At 36.6% G+C, this 18,301-nt stretch overlaps 1 protein-coding gene across 2 annotated transcripts in view; it reads right to left on the bottom strand.

Annotated features, from left to right (window-relative positions):
- Positions 1–18,301, bottom strand: part of STIM2 (stromal interaction molecule 2) — a 164,543-nt gene that overhangs the window by 18,484 nt on the left and 127,758 nt on the right. For both annotated transcript variants that reach the window (XM_020897628.2, XM_020897629.2), the window contains exons 4-7: positions 11,766–11,877; positions 8,162–8,277; positions 4,859–5,036; positions 4,158–4,335 (exon numbers count right to left, since the gene is read on the bottom strand). In XM_020897628.2, the coding sequence (XP_020753287.2) occupies positions 4,158–4,335; positions 4,859–5,036; positions 8,162–8,277; positions 11,766–11,877 (584 nt within the window). The remainder of the gene's footprint in view (positions 1–4,157; positions 4,336–4,858; positions 5,037–8,161; positions 8,278–11,765; positions 11,878–18,301) is intronic.

Here is an 18,301-nt window from a genome sequence, read left to right on the forward strand (position 1 = left end):
ACTCACTAAGCAAGGTTGTAAAAAGCCAGAGGGTGAGAGGGAGCTTACATCTCTCTTAGGTTGCAGTACTGCGCTTTCACATTTTATAATAGCCAGACTCAACTGAGAGACAAAAACCCAGGGCACGTACCAACTGAAATGGATTACATTTTTCTCATAATCTGTTTTTTTGTTTGTTTATGGACAGGATATGAAGAAGTATCCAAAACAGGGTGAATACTTGTTCTATTACCCCTTCTAATGTTCCCAGAAGACTCTGCTGGGAACTATACACTATACAGACTCTGCTGGGAACTATATGCTATAACTATACATTCATTTTTTAGGTAATTACACCATTTCAAAAAAGGTTTTCAGACATCTTCTTTATGTCAGTTATTTCTCATTGTTAGGAGCACATCTGCCTCTTATAGTCTGTTTTATATCACCTATATTTAATTTATTCCTGCTTCTCACACACTAGAAAGTAGATAAATTAACACCTGCAGACCAAATGTAAATTTCAAGAAAACTCTGAGTGAGATTCTTCTTGATTTTTCCAAGGGAAACTATGAATAGCTTCAGTGTCAGAATGTCTAAGTTTTTCTTCTAGCCAACTTTTAGGGGAGCCAGACAACAAACAGAAACCTAAAATGCTTAGTGTATGAGTTTGTGAGGTGGTATTAAGTGCTAACAAGAAAACTCTTAAGGACAGTCTAAGAAAATGACACAGAGGAAGAGACAACCCATTCTAGGAATGATTCATTTAAAAACTAGCAAGAGCTCAAGCTAAGGATGTGTAAAGATACATGATGGAATTTATGAAATTATGCACATATATTCAAGACCTTCAAAGTGATGAGTGAACTATGGAGCATTGTGCTTCAGGAGCACCAAAACTGCAAATTAGTTTTTCCAAAGTTAACTAAAACTTCATTCTTAAACTAACGTGCAAAGGAATGTCTGATCTGATCAAATCTAATTTATTTAAATAAACCTTACATGCCAGAGTAAACTAGAATACCAGACACAAATTTCTGATAATCTGAGAACAGCTGTCAGATACTACAAGAAAAAAAAAAGTGTAGAAAAATATTTTTTAAAACTTTTTCAAGTTTTCTAAAAACTTTCTAAAACTCTAAAACCATCAGACAGGAAGTAAATAATTCAAAATATAGACATTAACAGGGCAGGTAAAACAACACTTACCTACTTAAGACAAATAGTAAGCAACACTTGCCTGACGTGATTAGTTATGCAATATGCTTGGGACAATACTGCGCTTAATAAGACAGCTGGCAGAGCCCTGCGGCGTCCCTGCTAATCTCTCAAGAAAGAAGCTGGGCTCAGGTCCTGTGACACGGAGTTCTATGCAACACTGCAAAGTGTAGGTCACACGCCCGTCTTCTTCTAAAGCTAAAATTTCTGCAAGTTTTCATTGTCAGGTAAGTATACAGATAATCTGAACAAATTCACTCATGCTTTTCTCAGTAAGATTTTCCTTAATGTTATGTCCATAAATGTATTTCCCCCAAAGAGCTCAATAAAGAGGGAAATAGATGCAGTGAAAATTGAATAATTAATAGCTTTTAAAAATGATGAATTAAATTGTTTCAAAATACAACAATTACATAATTTTTGTGTCTTAGGAATAAAAAAAGTAATAACTAAAAACACGGTATCACTCACACACACACACACACACACACACACACAAACAAATTAAGTGTCTGAAAACTTGGCTTCTGGACCTGACTTTATGATTTATACCTCTGTGAGCTTCAACAAGTTCTTCCCTTTCTGAAGCTTATTGTTTTGTGTATAGGGGTACTATGACTTTGTCCTGATTTTAAGTTTCTTGAGACTTTAAGAACAAAATAATTTATGTATTTAAACCACACAAAATATAAAGTGGTATTATTATTCATCCAAAAGCTCTTGTTTAATGGAAATTAACAAAATATGTACTGGTTTTTCTGCCTTCTAATTTTGAGGAGTTGATTGCCCATCACATAAGATACAATAAAGCTTTAAACTATGTGGAATTATGGATTATGCGACATAATATATAAATTAATTTCCCAGTTAAACTTACTTCTATAAACAAAGCCTTTAACAGCAGTATGGGGAAACACGGACTTTGGAACAAGACACATGTAATCTTGCCTTTGCCGCATCGTAGCTGTGTTACCTACGGCAAGTTCTTTAACCTCTACATACATATCTCATCTGGAGATGAGAAAGTATCTATGTACAGTGAGGATTAAAATTTATGAGCAAACCATTTGCAGTGATGTACACAGCATAAAGTTTTGGCACACAGTAAACACTGACAAAATTGTGTTTCTTATTACTATAATCATATTGGACAGAGTTCTTTTTAAATACCCAGTTCTCTCCTTTAAATTACTGACTGAGGATCTCATTAGGATTATTAAGTTTGTGCTGGGTTGTAATATCCTGGTAATCTCAGGGTCTGCCATGCAGTGCAAGGCCTCTAGGCTCCAGACCCCAGACTAGAATACTTGTGATTTAGAGGTCCTTCTTTACATGGTGTCTTTTCCTCTCACTGAGAGGCAGTCTCCATTACAACATGCTATCAGTTTATGTCTCTATAAAGGTTTCCCTCTACTGCTTTCTGATTTGTCCTTTCTTATCTGCAAAGATCAGAAAAACAGTTAACAAGCTTTTTAGTTTAGTCCTGGGAACAAACCGAGACTTGAATTCTCGTTGAGAACAGGTATGGAGTTGTCACGGAAGTAAAGAACATAAAATTAATTCTCAAACACAGGCTAATTTTGGCTAGGCCTTTTTTGTGAATTCCTTGCTTCTTTACGACATTCTGTATAAAGAAGGTTCTGTCAGGTAAACAGGACCAGACTACAAAATAAGTTGAGGTGTCATTTTAGAGAACAAACTCTTGACAGGGAAAAGACTCAAAAGACAATGTCTAGGGTATGAGACAAAGAACAGTTAATGCTTAACACAACAGATAGCTGCATTCAGCCAGACAAGTCCTACCAAAAATGACAGTCCTGAAGGAACTAGTAACATACACTGGATATTTTCTGATGAGTTTAAGTTTAAACCGATTCTCATTTATTACTTAATTTTTATTTCATATTTAGCACTTGACTGAGAAGGCAACATGCATAAAGCAAAGTGGGAGGCAGAATACCTAAGTTCTTGGCCCTGTCTTACAAGTCACTCTCTAAACTTGAACACATTCTTGTCTTCATTTTGTTCCTCAGATTCTTTATCAGTAGAGAAAGGGTCAAAGTCAGAAGAAGGAGATGAGATTATGGAAGCGGAGGTTGGAGTGACAGGCTTTGCAGATGAAGGAAGGGGCCATGAGCCAAGAAATGCAGGCAGCCTCTGGAAGTTGGACAAGGCAAGGAAACAGATCCTTCCCAGAGCCTCCAGAAGGAATGCAGCCTTGTAGACCTATTTTAGACTCTGACTGCAAGAACCCTAAGATAATAATGACGTGTTGTTTTAAGCCACGAAGTTTGTGGTAATTTTTATAGCAGAATTAGAAAACTAATACATCTGCCTCTGAATGCATTCTCCTGCGACCTACCCACCTTCTCTGAAGGATGGTGCAATGTCTGAATTCCATCCTGAGTAAATGCATAGCAGAAGCAGATATTGGAAAGGACATCTTTTGGACAACTTCAAAATCTGTGCCACAGAATGTTCTAAAACCATTTAACAGGATTCAAATGGATGTTTAACGGAGATTATTAACACTGAGCAGAGAAGTTTTACATTATATATACTAATACCCCACAGACTGCAGCCTGCCAGGTTCCTCTGTCCATGGGATTTCTCAGGCAAGAATACTGGAGTGGGTTGCCATTTCCTTCTCCAGAGGTTATAGTCAGAAACTGGGACATAGTACAGATGTTAAATAAACATCTTAGGTTTACTCAAGACAACATGCATGGGCTGGACTTCATGAGTGAATGAACATGATGCTAACTTTATCTTTTAGTTGGTTCTTTGATTTTTTGCTGTATGAACTCTGCCCAATGCTAACAATATGGAAAGGTGACCCTGTTACTAACCAAGGAAGAGTATGTGATGGAACAAACTGTAGGAGACTGAACAAATTCAAAGAAATTCCTCAGAGTAGCAATACAGACTTCCTCACAAACACTTCTTTAACACGTAAATACCTGTTCCAGTTCCTGCTCTGCATACTGACGTCTACTCAGTTCACATTCAGCCCCCTCCCTCAGCTCTCGCAGTCGACAAGCTTCTTCCTTTGCATAATTGATTTCATCCATCATTTTGCGCTCCAGATTTTGCTTTTCTACGGCAACATTTCTGTTTTCTTCCTGTGCCTTTTCAAGCCTTACAGAATAAACATGAAAATTCCTCACAAAAGTTCCCCAAATTTCATTATTTTAGTGAAGAATAAATACATATCAAGCAATAATATATATGTTTCAATCAGAATTCAAAGCAATTTCTATTAATCTTAAATTTGGACAACAAAAACATCAGGTAACCTACTAGATAGCTATTTGGTTTATCTTGGGCTAAAAATACAGAAATAGCATGGAAACATTCTTCAGGAAAAAGACTTTTAAAAAATTGATAATTATTTAAGACATGTTTAAAATAAAATTTAACTACACATGTAATTCTACCCACATTTGATTTCCACTTGTCTTCTACCCATTTATTCCCTAATGCATACCTTTTTCATAAATCTGTAATTATGACCTTTCTAAAAATGTGAAATGAAGTATACATACAATTCCTGATGTATGTATCAATCTAAATACAAATGCATAAGCACATGCCCATATTACATATTCACAAACTGTACGGTCCCACATAAACAAGATTTTAGCCTTTTTTACCTACTCACCTCTCTTGTAAGTCCATTAGACTTTGCTCTGCAGTTTGTAGACTCTCTAAGTCTTTCATCATTTTTGCAACATGCTCTTTTGATGTCTTATTCTGTGTATAAGCAAACCAACATCCTCCAACACCAATTACTATAGAAACTGTAAGGATAAAATCCTTCATCCAGTTATGAGGAGGTCCTATAAAGAGAATTACAGATGGCAAATTAATCTTTGAGTATCAAAAAGTCTCAATACACATGGCTGGTTAATTTTAAAAGTAGTAGATATCTAAAAACAAAACAAAATATGAAGATGTCCCTCCCATATATAAGCCCCAGCCTTTTACAAATTCTTTCCTCAAATAATCAACGAGTTTACGATCACTACCTGATATACTAGACCTACAGGAGACGGGGCTTCCCCCGTGGCTCGGTGGTAAAGAATTTGCAGTGCAGGAGACGCAGTTTCGTTCCCTGGGTCAGGAAGGTCCCCTGGAGGAGGAAATGGCAACCCACTCCAGTATTCTTGCCTGGGAAATCCCATGGACAGAGGAGCCTGGCAGGCTATAGTCCGTGGGGTCACAAAAGAGCTGAAAATGACCGAGCAACTCAACAACAACAGTAACGGGGCAGAGGTAACCCCACATGGATGCACTATACCCTGCTGGTACAGGAGTTAGTGACAAATCCTGGGGCATTCTGAAAAAGCAGAGTATCTCCAATCACACAGAGAATGGTCCTCTACGGGGTGAAAAGGGTCATAACGAGTATCACCATCACCAGCCCAACTCCCCTCCTTCAGACAAGTTAGGTAGCAGCCACGCTTTAATATAAAAACTGAAACCCTAATCATTCACCAGAAAACGTTCTTCCCAAGCATGCAGCCACGTAACTAGTTAGGATTAATTAGTGACTCTCAACTGAGAGTGACATTTCCCTCCAGCAGACATTTGACAAGTTTTGCTTGTCACAATTCGGGAAGTGGAAGTAGGGCTATTTGCTACTGGTATCTAGTAGGTAGAGGCCAGGGATGCTGCTAAACACCCAATAATGTACAAGATAATCTCTTTCCTGCTCCCACTCTGGTGATAACAAAGAATTATCTGGGAATTATACAGCCCAGAATGCAAATAGTGGCAAGGTTGAGAAACCATGGGTCAAATGATCATGACAAGCCATGTTTTAGGTGGCTTTTTGCCAGAGAGATCTGGGTGACTCATGGGAAACAGGTGCCAGGGAAAGAAGCAACCCCCACACTTACTTGTTTCTAAAGTAAGGAGTAAGGAGCCAGGGCCTATTGTCTTCAGTAATACAAAACACAGAAACCGCTAGTCAAATAATTTCCTAGTTTATCTCTGAATGCAGGGGCTCAATTGAGGGATGCAGGGTAATTAATAAAACATGATGTATTATTTCCTGCAAAGAGACTATAGGTTTTCAGTGAAAAACTGCCTAGCTGCCCATACCTCTGGCAGCAAGGAGATATTTTCCATGTTTGACAAGATGAAGAGCTCCACAGAAATGAAAAGTTCCCATGCTTACAAGTCTAGGGTTCGTGTATGTTTACCTAGTGTGATAAACAGCATGCTCTACACCAGAGACCCTCAGAACTACATATTTTCAGAGCAGATACCCTCACCTACAGTGAAAGAGATTCTCTCTTCACTCTCTGGCAGAAAGCTAAAGTCTCAAAAGAATTTATTTTTATTCTGCCTCAGGCTGAGAGGGTTCAGCTCAGGCTCTAGTTCAAATATGAGACTTATTCAAGCTGAACTATAATCACCAGAAATAATAAAAAGATGAACAAGTCTCAAACTATACAATAAATACCATGAACTGGTAAGGATTTCAGTGAAAACTCCTTTAAAATGTATCTCCATTCACTTGATACTGCTGGTTTTTTTTTTTTTTTTTTAAGTAATCTTAATGTGGGTGTTTCAACCATAAGGTTCATTCACTCAAGTAATAATTCTAAGACAAACACATTAAAAAGGTAATGCATCATTAACTTCTAAACTGGTTTGTTTATTAATACATTTGTTTTCAACATTCTTTGAGACTAGTTTGGTTTCTTTACAAATGATAATACTGTTTGGCTTACAGAGTAGTTTGTTCTTGGATCAATAAAATAAAAATATCCCCAATCGATCTGTATATAGAGACAAACGCTATAGTTTAATTCCTATTTTAACCAATAATTCACATGAAAAAACTAGAGTAAATCTCACAGAAGACAATCCCCAATAGAGTCAGTTGAAAACTCAGGACAAGTAAAAGGCTAGAAAGGGTATCAGCTCCATGGAATGCTTGACATTTCAACAGTGTTCTATTTCCTAGGGTTTGCAGTTCCCACCAACAGTGCACTTCCACCAGCTCTCACAAAGGGGGGTTCCAGCTGTTTCACCAGCTGCTCTTTTAGCCTGAGCCAAAAAAGAACCACCAGTAAACTCATGGAATGCATCCAACCTCTCCGGTAACTCTTTTTAAAGCAGGGGCACCCCCAACACAGTATCACAGAAATCTATAAGCCTCTTAACTGCAAAAACTGAGGTAAAATAAACATTAGTTTCTTCATTTATAATTTGTGAAAGCCATTTTTCTAGAATTAATTTAGTTACTCCGTTTTGAAAAATAAAATTCCTCTAAAATGTGTACTCTTCAAACAATTTTCCCCCAAAGCTTTCTGAAATCTGGAAGTAAATGACGTAAACAAAGCAAACTTCCCTTCTGGGAAGAAAGTATTCCTGTCAAGGTAAAGAAGAAGAAGGTTTATTTTCCTTACAAATATGACAAAGCAATTTCTTCAATGTTCTTCCTCAGAACAATCAAATAATATTCTCTACCTTGTACTTCTGCCAGAATAGTCTGTTACTTTATACAGTTTCAAGCAGGCCTCTAGGGCCACTGTTTTTGATCTGTATCTTAAAAATCCTTTTCCTGGTAATTAATAAAGTCCAGTTAGGATTTATTATTTCATGTCATCAAGATAGTTAGAATGCACCTTTTTTAAAAAGGACTCTAGTGAATATCGAACTATAATAACAAACATTAAAACTGCTATAGAGTTTTAAATCTAGAAATTTAGTCAACTTACATACAGTTTTACAACTTTCTACATCAGTAACCAGCTTTGAAAATACCACACGCAGTATTTCAATGACAGAAAAATCTCATCCTGTAAATCTTTTAAGACAGCATTATACTCTTTTATACCTAACAGAGGATTCTTCTGGTCTACTACCTTTCTTACTTTTTCCTTCTTTAAATAACAACAGATGATCTGATTATTCTTTTTCATCATATTTTGTGCGAGAGAATACTAACGCGTTAGAGGTCCGAACAAAACCACATCCAGCGCCTTGAGCTGAAGTTTTTGTCTATGACTCCGGTCGCTGATTTTCAACTGAGAGATCATAAATGAAAATTCATGCACTGCTATCCTGTTCATTTAAAAAATACATACATATTAAAAATCTTACTAGGACGTACATTTAAATATTTCAGCAACATACTTAATACTTACATATATTAGTGATGATAACTTTAAGAGTTCACCCAAGTGCAATTCAATACTTTATTATATGCAACAAAAACCTTTTCAGTGCAAGCTTAGCAGTGCAAATACTTCTGTATGTCAATAATTTCATTGCTATATTGATGTTTTTGTTTTGTAAGGTTTCTTTATGCTATAATGTGATTCAGAAATTTATCAAATTAAAAATATTTTATAATTATTAAATTACCTCTGGCATTTTACCATCATTTCATAAACAACAAGAAAACTGTAAGCAACTTACTTTTTAACACAGCAGATTTATCATTCTCAATTTAGATCATATCCATTTTCTTTATAAATATCATTTTAAAAACCTGTACCTTTACATTCTAATATGTAAACCATTTAAAAATTAAAGTTCACTGAAGTCATAAATGAAAAGTAAAAAGTCATCACTGGTTGGGGGAATAAATTGAGGAATATTTGTAATAAGAAGTACAGAACCATTTCACTAGCAATAAAGAAAGTCTGCAGGGTGCCAAAAGGCTCAGGTGAAATAAGGAAATAAAACTGCTTTGTTTTGGACTTCCAATCCAAGTAGGCCAGTAGTTAAGGTTTCTTATCAACCAAGTGGGATACAAAGATGAATCTTATGACACAAAGTGTAATAATAATAATAAAACTGTTAATAACAATGACAGTTAAAAAAATAAGCATGTATTATGTGCTGAGTACTGTGCCAAGAACTTTTCAAACTCAAAAAATTCTATAATATATGTAAAATTGCCATTTTATAAATGAGGAAACTAAGGCAGTTGTAACTTGCCCAAGATGACATAATTAGTAAGAAGTAAGGTAGGGATTCAATCCCAATTATCTATGATTCCAATGACTGAACTCTGAACCTTTTTTTAGGAAGATTTCAGGTTACAGAACTCCTATGAGGTTTCCACAAAACTTTAGAGAGTAAAGAACTCTAACTTTCCCTATAGAAAAATGCCTGCATTCATCATCTATGTGGGTAACCTTTTGTGTGTAAGCCCTTGTCACATCTTTAATACGACACTTATTAAAGTGCCTGAAGGCAAACTGTATCTTATCTCTTTATCCCCAAACCTAGCATGGTGCTTGGCAAAAGTAGATGCTTGATAAATGTTTATGTAATAGATGAATGAATGCATGGATGGGTGCAAGAATGAGTAGCAATACTAACAGTATACAAAGTTTAAGAGAGACAATGAGATGTAGTAAAAATGAAACTATAAAACAGAATGTTATGCAAAGTTCAATATGAGTCCAGAGGTGGACGGGATTCTACCTGAGTGGGTGAGGATGTCAGGGAAGTTCACACAGGTCTGAAAGGAATGAGGAGGCATGTGTCAGGTGAAGAGAGCCTTAGTATAAGCTCTGGTAACAGAATTACAGAATATAGAAAATACAGTAAAAGGCTTAAGATACCAATGACATGAAAACTAACATAGTTTCACCTACCTACTACAGATGCAAAGTCACAGAAAGGAAACAAATAATGAATCATTGTAGGTATGTGTACATTTGGAATGCGTAATACACTTTCTTATACATTCTTACAAACAGCTCTTATACCTACAGCTACACTACAAAAAGCTTTGTGACCTAGCTAAGTAATTGCCACTGCCCCTTTGAATGGACTCATCTAATTTCTATCACCATATAAAAGGGGCTTGATGAAGACTATGCCAGTTTTTCTTTACCCTCCATTAAAAAATGCACCAGTAGGCTGACCTAAAAGTTGAACTTCTACATTCATAAGTTTTCTTCTGTAGTAACATGTTCACTATTTTGAAAAACTTATCTTGATTAAGTACGATGTTATCTCAACAATTCTACCAGAATTTGAGGTTATCTCTGATAACCTGCAGGCTTCCCAGGTGGTTCAGTGATAAAGAACCTGCCTGCACTGCAGGAGATGCAGGTTTGATCCCTGGATCTGGAAGGTCCCTTGGAGGAGGAAATGGCAACCCACTCCAGTATTCTTACCTGGGAAAGCCCATGGACAGAGGAGCCTGGTAGGTTACAGGCCATGGGGTCACAAAAGAGTTTGACATGACTTAGTGACTAAATAACTGAAAACATTTACTTCACTAAAAGAAAAAAGTGGCCATAACATTTACAGTCAAAATACTGAGCAGCCTGTTTATTTCATGTTGTTATTATATAAAGAAACTTTCCAAAGGACAACATAAGAAAAGTTGTGTAAGTCACAGGGTTAACATAAAAAACTTAAAAAACCCTAACCCCACCTTAATGGTCTACTTATCCTGTTTTAACTTAGAAACTTGTCTTGTTTAAAAGAACCCAATTTTAATTTTTTTCTTCTTTCCAGCATCTAGTTGCACCATGAACGTAAGAAATACTTAATATATACTTACTGATTTGACTCTTAACCCCATTAATTTCATCATTATAGTTATGTGCACAATAAAATCAGAAATACTGATGTTCAGAAAACATTTAAGGAGATATGAAAACTTTCAACTTGATCCAAAATACAAACTTCTAAGCAAAAAACGCTGTGTACTTAAATAAGATATGTGCAGGCAAATTGATTAGAAATATGCATATAATAACAGACAGCATTACTAAAGCCTTTTTTGATACAGAAACAATCTAAGTTTGAATGGAACACGAGCAATCTTGTAAGGGTCAAATTTCAGCGAAATTTCTGCAAATTTTAACATTAAACCTTCAGTGATTATTAGGTTAGCTAATGGAATTTTTAAATATAATTTAGAAAAGTAGTGACAATTAATTCCAGACATCTAAGGGATAAACTAGCATCTTATACTTTGGTATCATATCTATCCAGGTCCAAATACTACCTTGGGCAAAGTATTCAAATTCTTTCTGACTTGGTTTCTTCAATCTATAAAATGGGAATAATAGTACACACTTAATTTTAACCTGAAGCTTAAATGAGATAATACAAAGCATCTCTGTGTAATATACATTCAAAAATAATTACTATCACTTTTTTAAAGATTTAACAGTGTCACTAATATTAAGTGGTTATTGCTGTTATTAAAAGAACAATTAAGAGGCATTTGTACATTAATCTGTTCAAATAGGTTTTCTCATATCAAATGAATAAGTTTTGTTACTTTTACCACAGGGTCAGAGGTTGGTCCTTTGATGTTATCTAAAAAAGATATAGTTGACCCATCTTCTAATTCTCAAGATTACTTTCCCTAGGAATAATTTTTTTTAAAGACCTGATTATTCAAGCAAGAAAAAATTGATTAAAACTTACAAATTCATACAAGTATCAAAGAATGGATATATTTATAATATTTTCTTTGAGTCCTTAGCCACAGAAGTAACTTAATTGAAAAGTGACCTGTATTCTCCACAAGTAGAGAAAAAAAAAAAAACACGTGGGTAATAAAGACCCACCTGGGAAGCGTTGTTCCTTTGACATTGTTGTCTCTAAAATTCTTCTCATATTGGGGTAGTTCAACAAATTCTATCAACCACTGAAGTGTGTCCTCAAGGGTCCAATTATGAACTACAAAAGATAAAAAGCAAAAGAATATTTTAAAGACATGTGCTTTCAGAATTTATAAAAATTATATATATGTGTATACATACATATATAACACGACTGTAACTTCAGAGGAAATAACGATGTTGGATTGAATTTTCAATTCAATCACTAATAAGTACTACAATAATGTTTGGCATTGTATGAGAAGCTCAAAACAATGGAGACATACCTCCTACCCTTAAGGGCTTACAATCTAGAACAGAGACGACACACAAAGGAAGAGAGAACAAAACATTAGCATGTTTAAGTCTAAAATAAGCATCTGTGCAAATTTGAACAGGATGAAATAATCTACTATTTCCCTGGCTGTAAAAAAAACTTACCAGATATATATTTATTCATTCCTCCTTTCATTTAACCATCCATCCACATAACAACCATCCATCCACATAACATTATAAACCTTCTCAGTATCAGATTCCATTCTAGGCAGTGGGAATATAGCAGTAAAGAAGATGGATAAATGCCTTGCCTTCATAAAACAAATTCTTCTGGGAGTGGGGAGGGGCACTTAATAAAAGGAGGAAGAAAAGAGGCAGTTTCAGATAATGATCAGCTATTACAAAAGAAATGAAAGATGTCAGGGTAAGTTTCTCTGAGGAGCTGTTATCCGATTTAAGACCAAAAATTGCAAGGAGCCAACACTGTGATGATCTTGCAGAAAAAACAATCCAAACAGACTTAAAAGCTGGTGTAAAAACCTTACGGAATGAACCAGCTGTGTATGAGGGACAGAAAGTAGTCAGAAGGGCCAGGTCAAAAAAGATTTTCAAGAATTCTGGATATCTTTCAATAAGAAGAAGGAGAAGTAAATAATCTATGCTTTTAAAATAGCACTCTCCACTGTGGAGAATGAATTGTGGGAGACAAGACGGAAAACAAAGAAAAATAAGACCAGTCCTTATCCAAACAAAAGGAGTTATTGCCTGGGACCAAGGTTCTAGTGGAGGATATAGTGACAAGTGGCCAGATTCAGACATATTCTGGGGAAAATGCTTTTAGATGTTCTGATGAAATGGACGGAAGCTGGTAGGCAGAAGCAAGCCTAAAGAAGCACAGACAGTGCTTCCACTAATTAAGATAGAAAGAGCGAGGACTAGACTTGGGAGGCGAGTAGGGGCAGGTGATAGAGATCGAAAGTTCTATTTTTAGACATTATAACATGTCTAAACATTTGAAGTATGTATCAGATATTTAAGTGCAGATAGACAAGAGCAGTCAGATATACAACTCTTGAGCTTAGGGAAAAGTGAGGTTAGGAATAGAGACATAAATTAGGAGTCATGGGCATACGGATGGTCTTTAGACTGAATGAGATCACCCAAAAGAGCTGAAGATAGCTATTACTGGATTCCAGGAGACTAGCTCCAAATCATGAAGAAAAGGACAGCTAACATCTCTTCTCCTAGACACTTACTTTGAATTAAGCCCTTTATATGCAATTTTCCCTTTAAGCCTTAAAAAGAAAAAAACAAACAAAAACTTACGAGGCACTAACATGATTATCTCCATTTTGGAGAGGAGAAACTGAGAAGTTAATGGGACCAAGACAGTCAGTAGCAGAACTGGATCTCAACCCAGGCCAAAGGACCTCAGGACCTGATTCTATGCTACTGTGAGAGGAATAATATTAAATAACAGTAGTGATATACACAAGCAGTTAAATACTGGAAGCAGCTAAAGACATTTCTACTTCAAGAAGAACAAAGACAAGTTTATCCAAAGGAAAGGGTGTGCATGTGCTGGAAAAAAGAAGAGCTCCATATTCATCTTCATATATAATTTGAAGATGTGGGAAAACAAAATGCTTACAGATCACAGAAAAGGCCGAAGGAGAAGGAAGGAAACAAGTAAGCAATAAAAGCAGATCTGGGAATCCATCGGTGATAAACCTGAGATGAGATCTTCCTGGGTATGAATTTACTTTTGCAAGCAAAGCTGGATGTTCACAATCTGCCTTTTTCATTAAGTGTTCTTTAGAAGAAAAGTTTAAATAAATCAGAAACAAAACATTAACAAAAATTAACTTTTAGATAAAATACATTTGATAATTTTATACTGAGACAGAGCTCTGACAATTTTTTAAAAATAATCTCTCCTTGTGTTCCTGCCGTTAAGACTGGGCATGTGCCTGAGGCTGCTGTATCCATTTAGCCAAATAATTTAGAATAAATATCAGCCAAAGGTTCAGGCCCTGAGTGCTTTCTACCAAATTTAATACATGCAACATAGCTTTTTTTTAAAGTGTCTTCCTATTCAAGACAAACTGCACTGAGAACTGCCTGGTCTGAGACTCTGCCAAGAAACCGCCAGCACAGCTGCACCTCACACACCCACACGAAAACTTCAGCCAAGATAACAGGATGAGATGCTGTCAAATCCATGGCTGTTCATCTGATCAACAGCAAAAGCCTAAACACTCCAGTGCATCAAAATATTCTCTCAATTATCAATGAAGCAAGACACAAAAGAAGAAAAAATCAAATGAAGAAGAAGACATGTTTAAAGTACCCAAATTCTAGTATTATCCCATCTAAGAAGTAGAGAATTGCACTGGTGCTAAAGTAATTTTCTTTACAATGAATCTGTAAAACTACAAAATTCTAACACAGAGCACACAGTTTGCTTTGGTGTGCGGGGTGGGGAGTTCATTTCGTTGTCTTCTTTTTCTCGTGCTATTTGGTTTCTTTGGGAATGCCTGGTAAGTACCTTCTGAGGACCTGTACTGTATATTAGCTTTCTCTGCTCCAAATTCAGTAACTGTCTTTCGATTCTTAGGGCAGAGAATAGTATGCCCTTCCTCGGTGTCTTTGCACACATGGTGTTTCCTCTTTCCTTCTCTTCACCCCTCTGACTCACCTTTATCTATTTACTTTATCGAGCCTTCACACTGCAGTTAAAACTTTAATTCCTTGGGGAACCTTCTCACACACTGCTATATGGTCACATATTACACTGTACTTTTAGGCATAGCATTTAACATAGCATGTAAGATTATTTGTTTCTATGATTATTGTTTCAACATCTGTTTATGCCTCTAAAGCATAAGTTTCTTGCTCATTCTTCTATCCCTAGCACTTGGTACACAAAAGGTGCTCGACAAATTACCTACTGGATTCTCTCGAATAAATGAAGCAGCATGTGTTTGTAACTGACAACTACTGTGAAAATCTATCTACACATTTTAGAAAGGAGATTCAAACAGAAAGAGGAACTATTCTGTGTAAGAAATTTTTGTTGGCAAAAGAGTTATTAAGAATTATCTGGAAATCAACTACACTTCAATTTTTAAAAAGTAAATTTTAAAAAATTATCCAGTTTATCATCCAAGTCTCTCTGCCTCTTTCACATGCACTGTTGCTAAACAGCAGTTCCACCAGAGGGCAGACAGAGAAGGATAATGTATTTCTTTAAAAATATAGATTTTTTAAAAAAATCTATCTGCAAAGCTATGGAAATGTCAGTTTCTACACTGTTAAATTCTATTGTTTCTGTTAGAAACTGCGACCAGTGCTACAGGTTGTCGTCTTTGAGTGATCTGGGACAATTTATTCCAGTATCAACAGAAAGAACTCTGGAATTAAAACAGACCTGATTCCAGTCCCAGCAACTCAATTTCTCAGCACAAAAAATAATGAAACTGAGCTAGACCATCTTTAAAATTCATTCAAAGTCTTTGTTTTTTATTTCATTATAATGAACAAAAGATGATGTTTAAAATACTGCTAAACTGTTAACCTGGAACAGTAGGTCATAGAATAATGAGGGGGAAAAGTAACTCTAAGAACTTTCAGGACAGCAACAAAACTGCTCCTAACAGGTACTAAGTGTTTACTAAACAAATCCAAAAACCGCTGCAACAACTCTTTGAAGTAGGTACTTTCATCATCACACTAAACCTGTTAGTTTATGAAGGTGAAGTTCTTAATTAGCTAAAACAGATTACTAAATGCTCAAACCAGGTTTCAGAACAAGTCCATGTCTAGAATTGTTTACCACTGTACAGTAAACGTTACCTCTTTAGAATTGGGTAAATGGCCCTCATAATCAAATTAGGCACTTCAAGTAGACAGTTTATGCTCCACATTTGCAACCATATATGTAGCTTTCTAAATCTGCCACATTCCCACATGTCATTCCTTCAATCTGGAATGGCATGCCTGCCTTCTTCCTTCTTTGTCAGGCTGTTCTTCCCGAGCCTTGGAGACCCAGATCAGGAACTCATTCCTGCATGAAGTTTTCCCTGTCTGTCCACTTCTGGATCACAGTTGCTCCTCCTCACCCCCTGGTCACACGTGCCTGTATCTGCCGCAGGACTCACACACGTGCTCTAGTGAAACTGTCCGTGCTCCTGCTGCCCTCTGGCTGACGCGCTCCTCAAGGGCAGGAACTTGTTCTGCCTAACACGGTGACCATCAACACCATGATGCCACGTTCCTTTGATTAGCATTTTACATATTACCATACACTATATTTAACATCTCCCAACCACATCTGTGAGACAGTTGTTTCTCCACAGTCTATACACAGAACCTTGGCCAAGAGAAGCCATGTAACTGCAATGTAGTCACATAGCTAGAATTTGAACTCTAATCTTCTGACCCCAAGCTCACTGCCAATATAGGTGGCTCCTGATTTAAAAGAAGTGCTCACTATTTAACTTAAAAACTCAAAACACATTTTCTCTTAAACACAAAGCTTCCAGACATATAGCATTAATAGTAACTCAAGAGTTAAACATTACACATGGGCAATCTGCCATGGGTAATTGTGTTAATGGAGTCAGGATTCCACTAGAGACGTCAAGTAAGCACCATGGCCTACTGAAGTCCCGGCAACAGTAACACAATAGCCCAATGGAGCTGAGCCAGTTCTTCATCATGGCACAGCTTCTAGGACTTGAAAAGGGGGCTCTACCAGCCTGAAGGGTAAGATTTCAAAGAGATTTCAGGAGATTCAGAACTGCAGCAGGGCTCTGGACCAAAGGAAGTAGTGTGAGGCAGGGGAGAATGTGGACAGGATGGTGACTAGAAGCAAATTTCCAGGAGATAAGAGGGTGTGGGGGGTGCACATTTATGGATTTTTCACAGGAACACAGGCAAGATGAAGATTCTCCGTTCCATTTTCTTCCTCTGCTGCTAGCTAAAGAGCTATTTCTCTAATAAGGGATGAGATTCCTGGTTCTGTACCAAAACAGCCTCCCTTTCTTCCCCTTATCCTGTTACTGTCAATCCTACCTCCACACAATTATTTTGGACCAGCACTTCAGAGAGAAAAATTATAACTGTGCTTAAGTGGAGAAAGCTTTGAGATCGCAGTAGGAGCTGTAGTAATGAGGAGAATGAAGAGACAGGAAAGGCTAGAAACACCCAGCAGCAGAGTAAAGAAAGGAACATTCCTGTGCCCATTCACCAAAAGCAGGCTTCCAGAAATGACGCGTGAGCCATGCATAGGTGCATCCTCAACTGAACAAACGAGGTTATACGCAGAAGAAACACCAACTGAAAGCGATGTCTCCCTCCCCTGAATTTCTGTAGTACTTACTATTCCTACCGAATGGCATGGCGTATCATATGTGCTGCCTTATTTTGTAACTATTTGCTTAATTACAGCTTAGGTTCCTACCATATTGTAAGTTTCCAGCAGCTCAGCATAAAGTTGCCATTTAAGTATTAGCTGAATAAATAACTGAGTTTTTTCTTCCTTAAAAGAACCTGTTTTGTTTTAACTGTGTCCACTTGATAATCCATAGTTGTATGAAAGACATATGATACTGTTTTCACAACATCAGGTTTCAAAGTAACACTGGAGAATCCCTGACTTCGAAAGATCATAGGAACTTATAACATGAAGGAAGTTGGAAGGTGCCAATTTATAGCCATGTATTTGACATTAAGATGAGGTAAGAATTTGTGTGCTTCCAGTCCATTCCTGCCTCAAGCAAATGTGATAGAAACAAAAACTGTGAAAGAGAAACTTCAGAAGATTAAAACACATGTATTTACTTGCTCACATCATCTATAAAATGCAATCTTATAAAACTAATGCACCCAGTGCACTTAGCCATATACTTAATATGTATTAAGTTACAGGCCTAAAGATACAAAATAGCTTTGTGAAGTACCACCATATAGGTTTTCATCTGTTACATTTAATATAAGTACAAACTGTCCTGAAAGCCTTCAAATATGACTTGTGAAATCACCTAAATTCTGTGTGGGGGGGTACTAATTACAAAGCATTAGTGTGCATGTAGAGACACGTTAATACAGCAGCACCCAGCGTTTTATAAGCACTTGGCAAATTCCAGCAACTGGGCTAAATGCTTTATGTGAACTATCTCATGAAATCCCATGAAGTAGGTTTTAGGAATAATATTATAATC

This window comes from Odocoileus virginianus, chromosome 21 (assembly GCF_023699985.2).
Source record: "Odocoileus virginianus isolate 20LAN1187 ecotype Illinois chromosome 21, Ovbor_1.2, whole genome shotgun sequence".
NCBI lineage: Eukaryota > Metazoa > Chordata > Mammalia > Artiodactyla > Cervidae > Odocoileus > Odocoileus virginianus.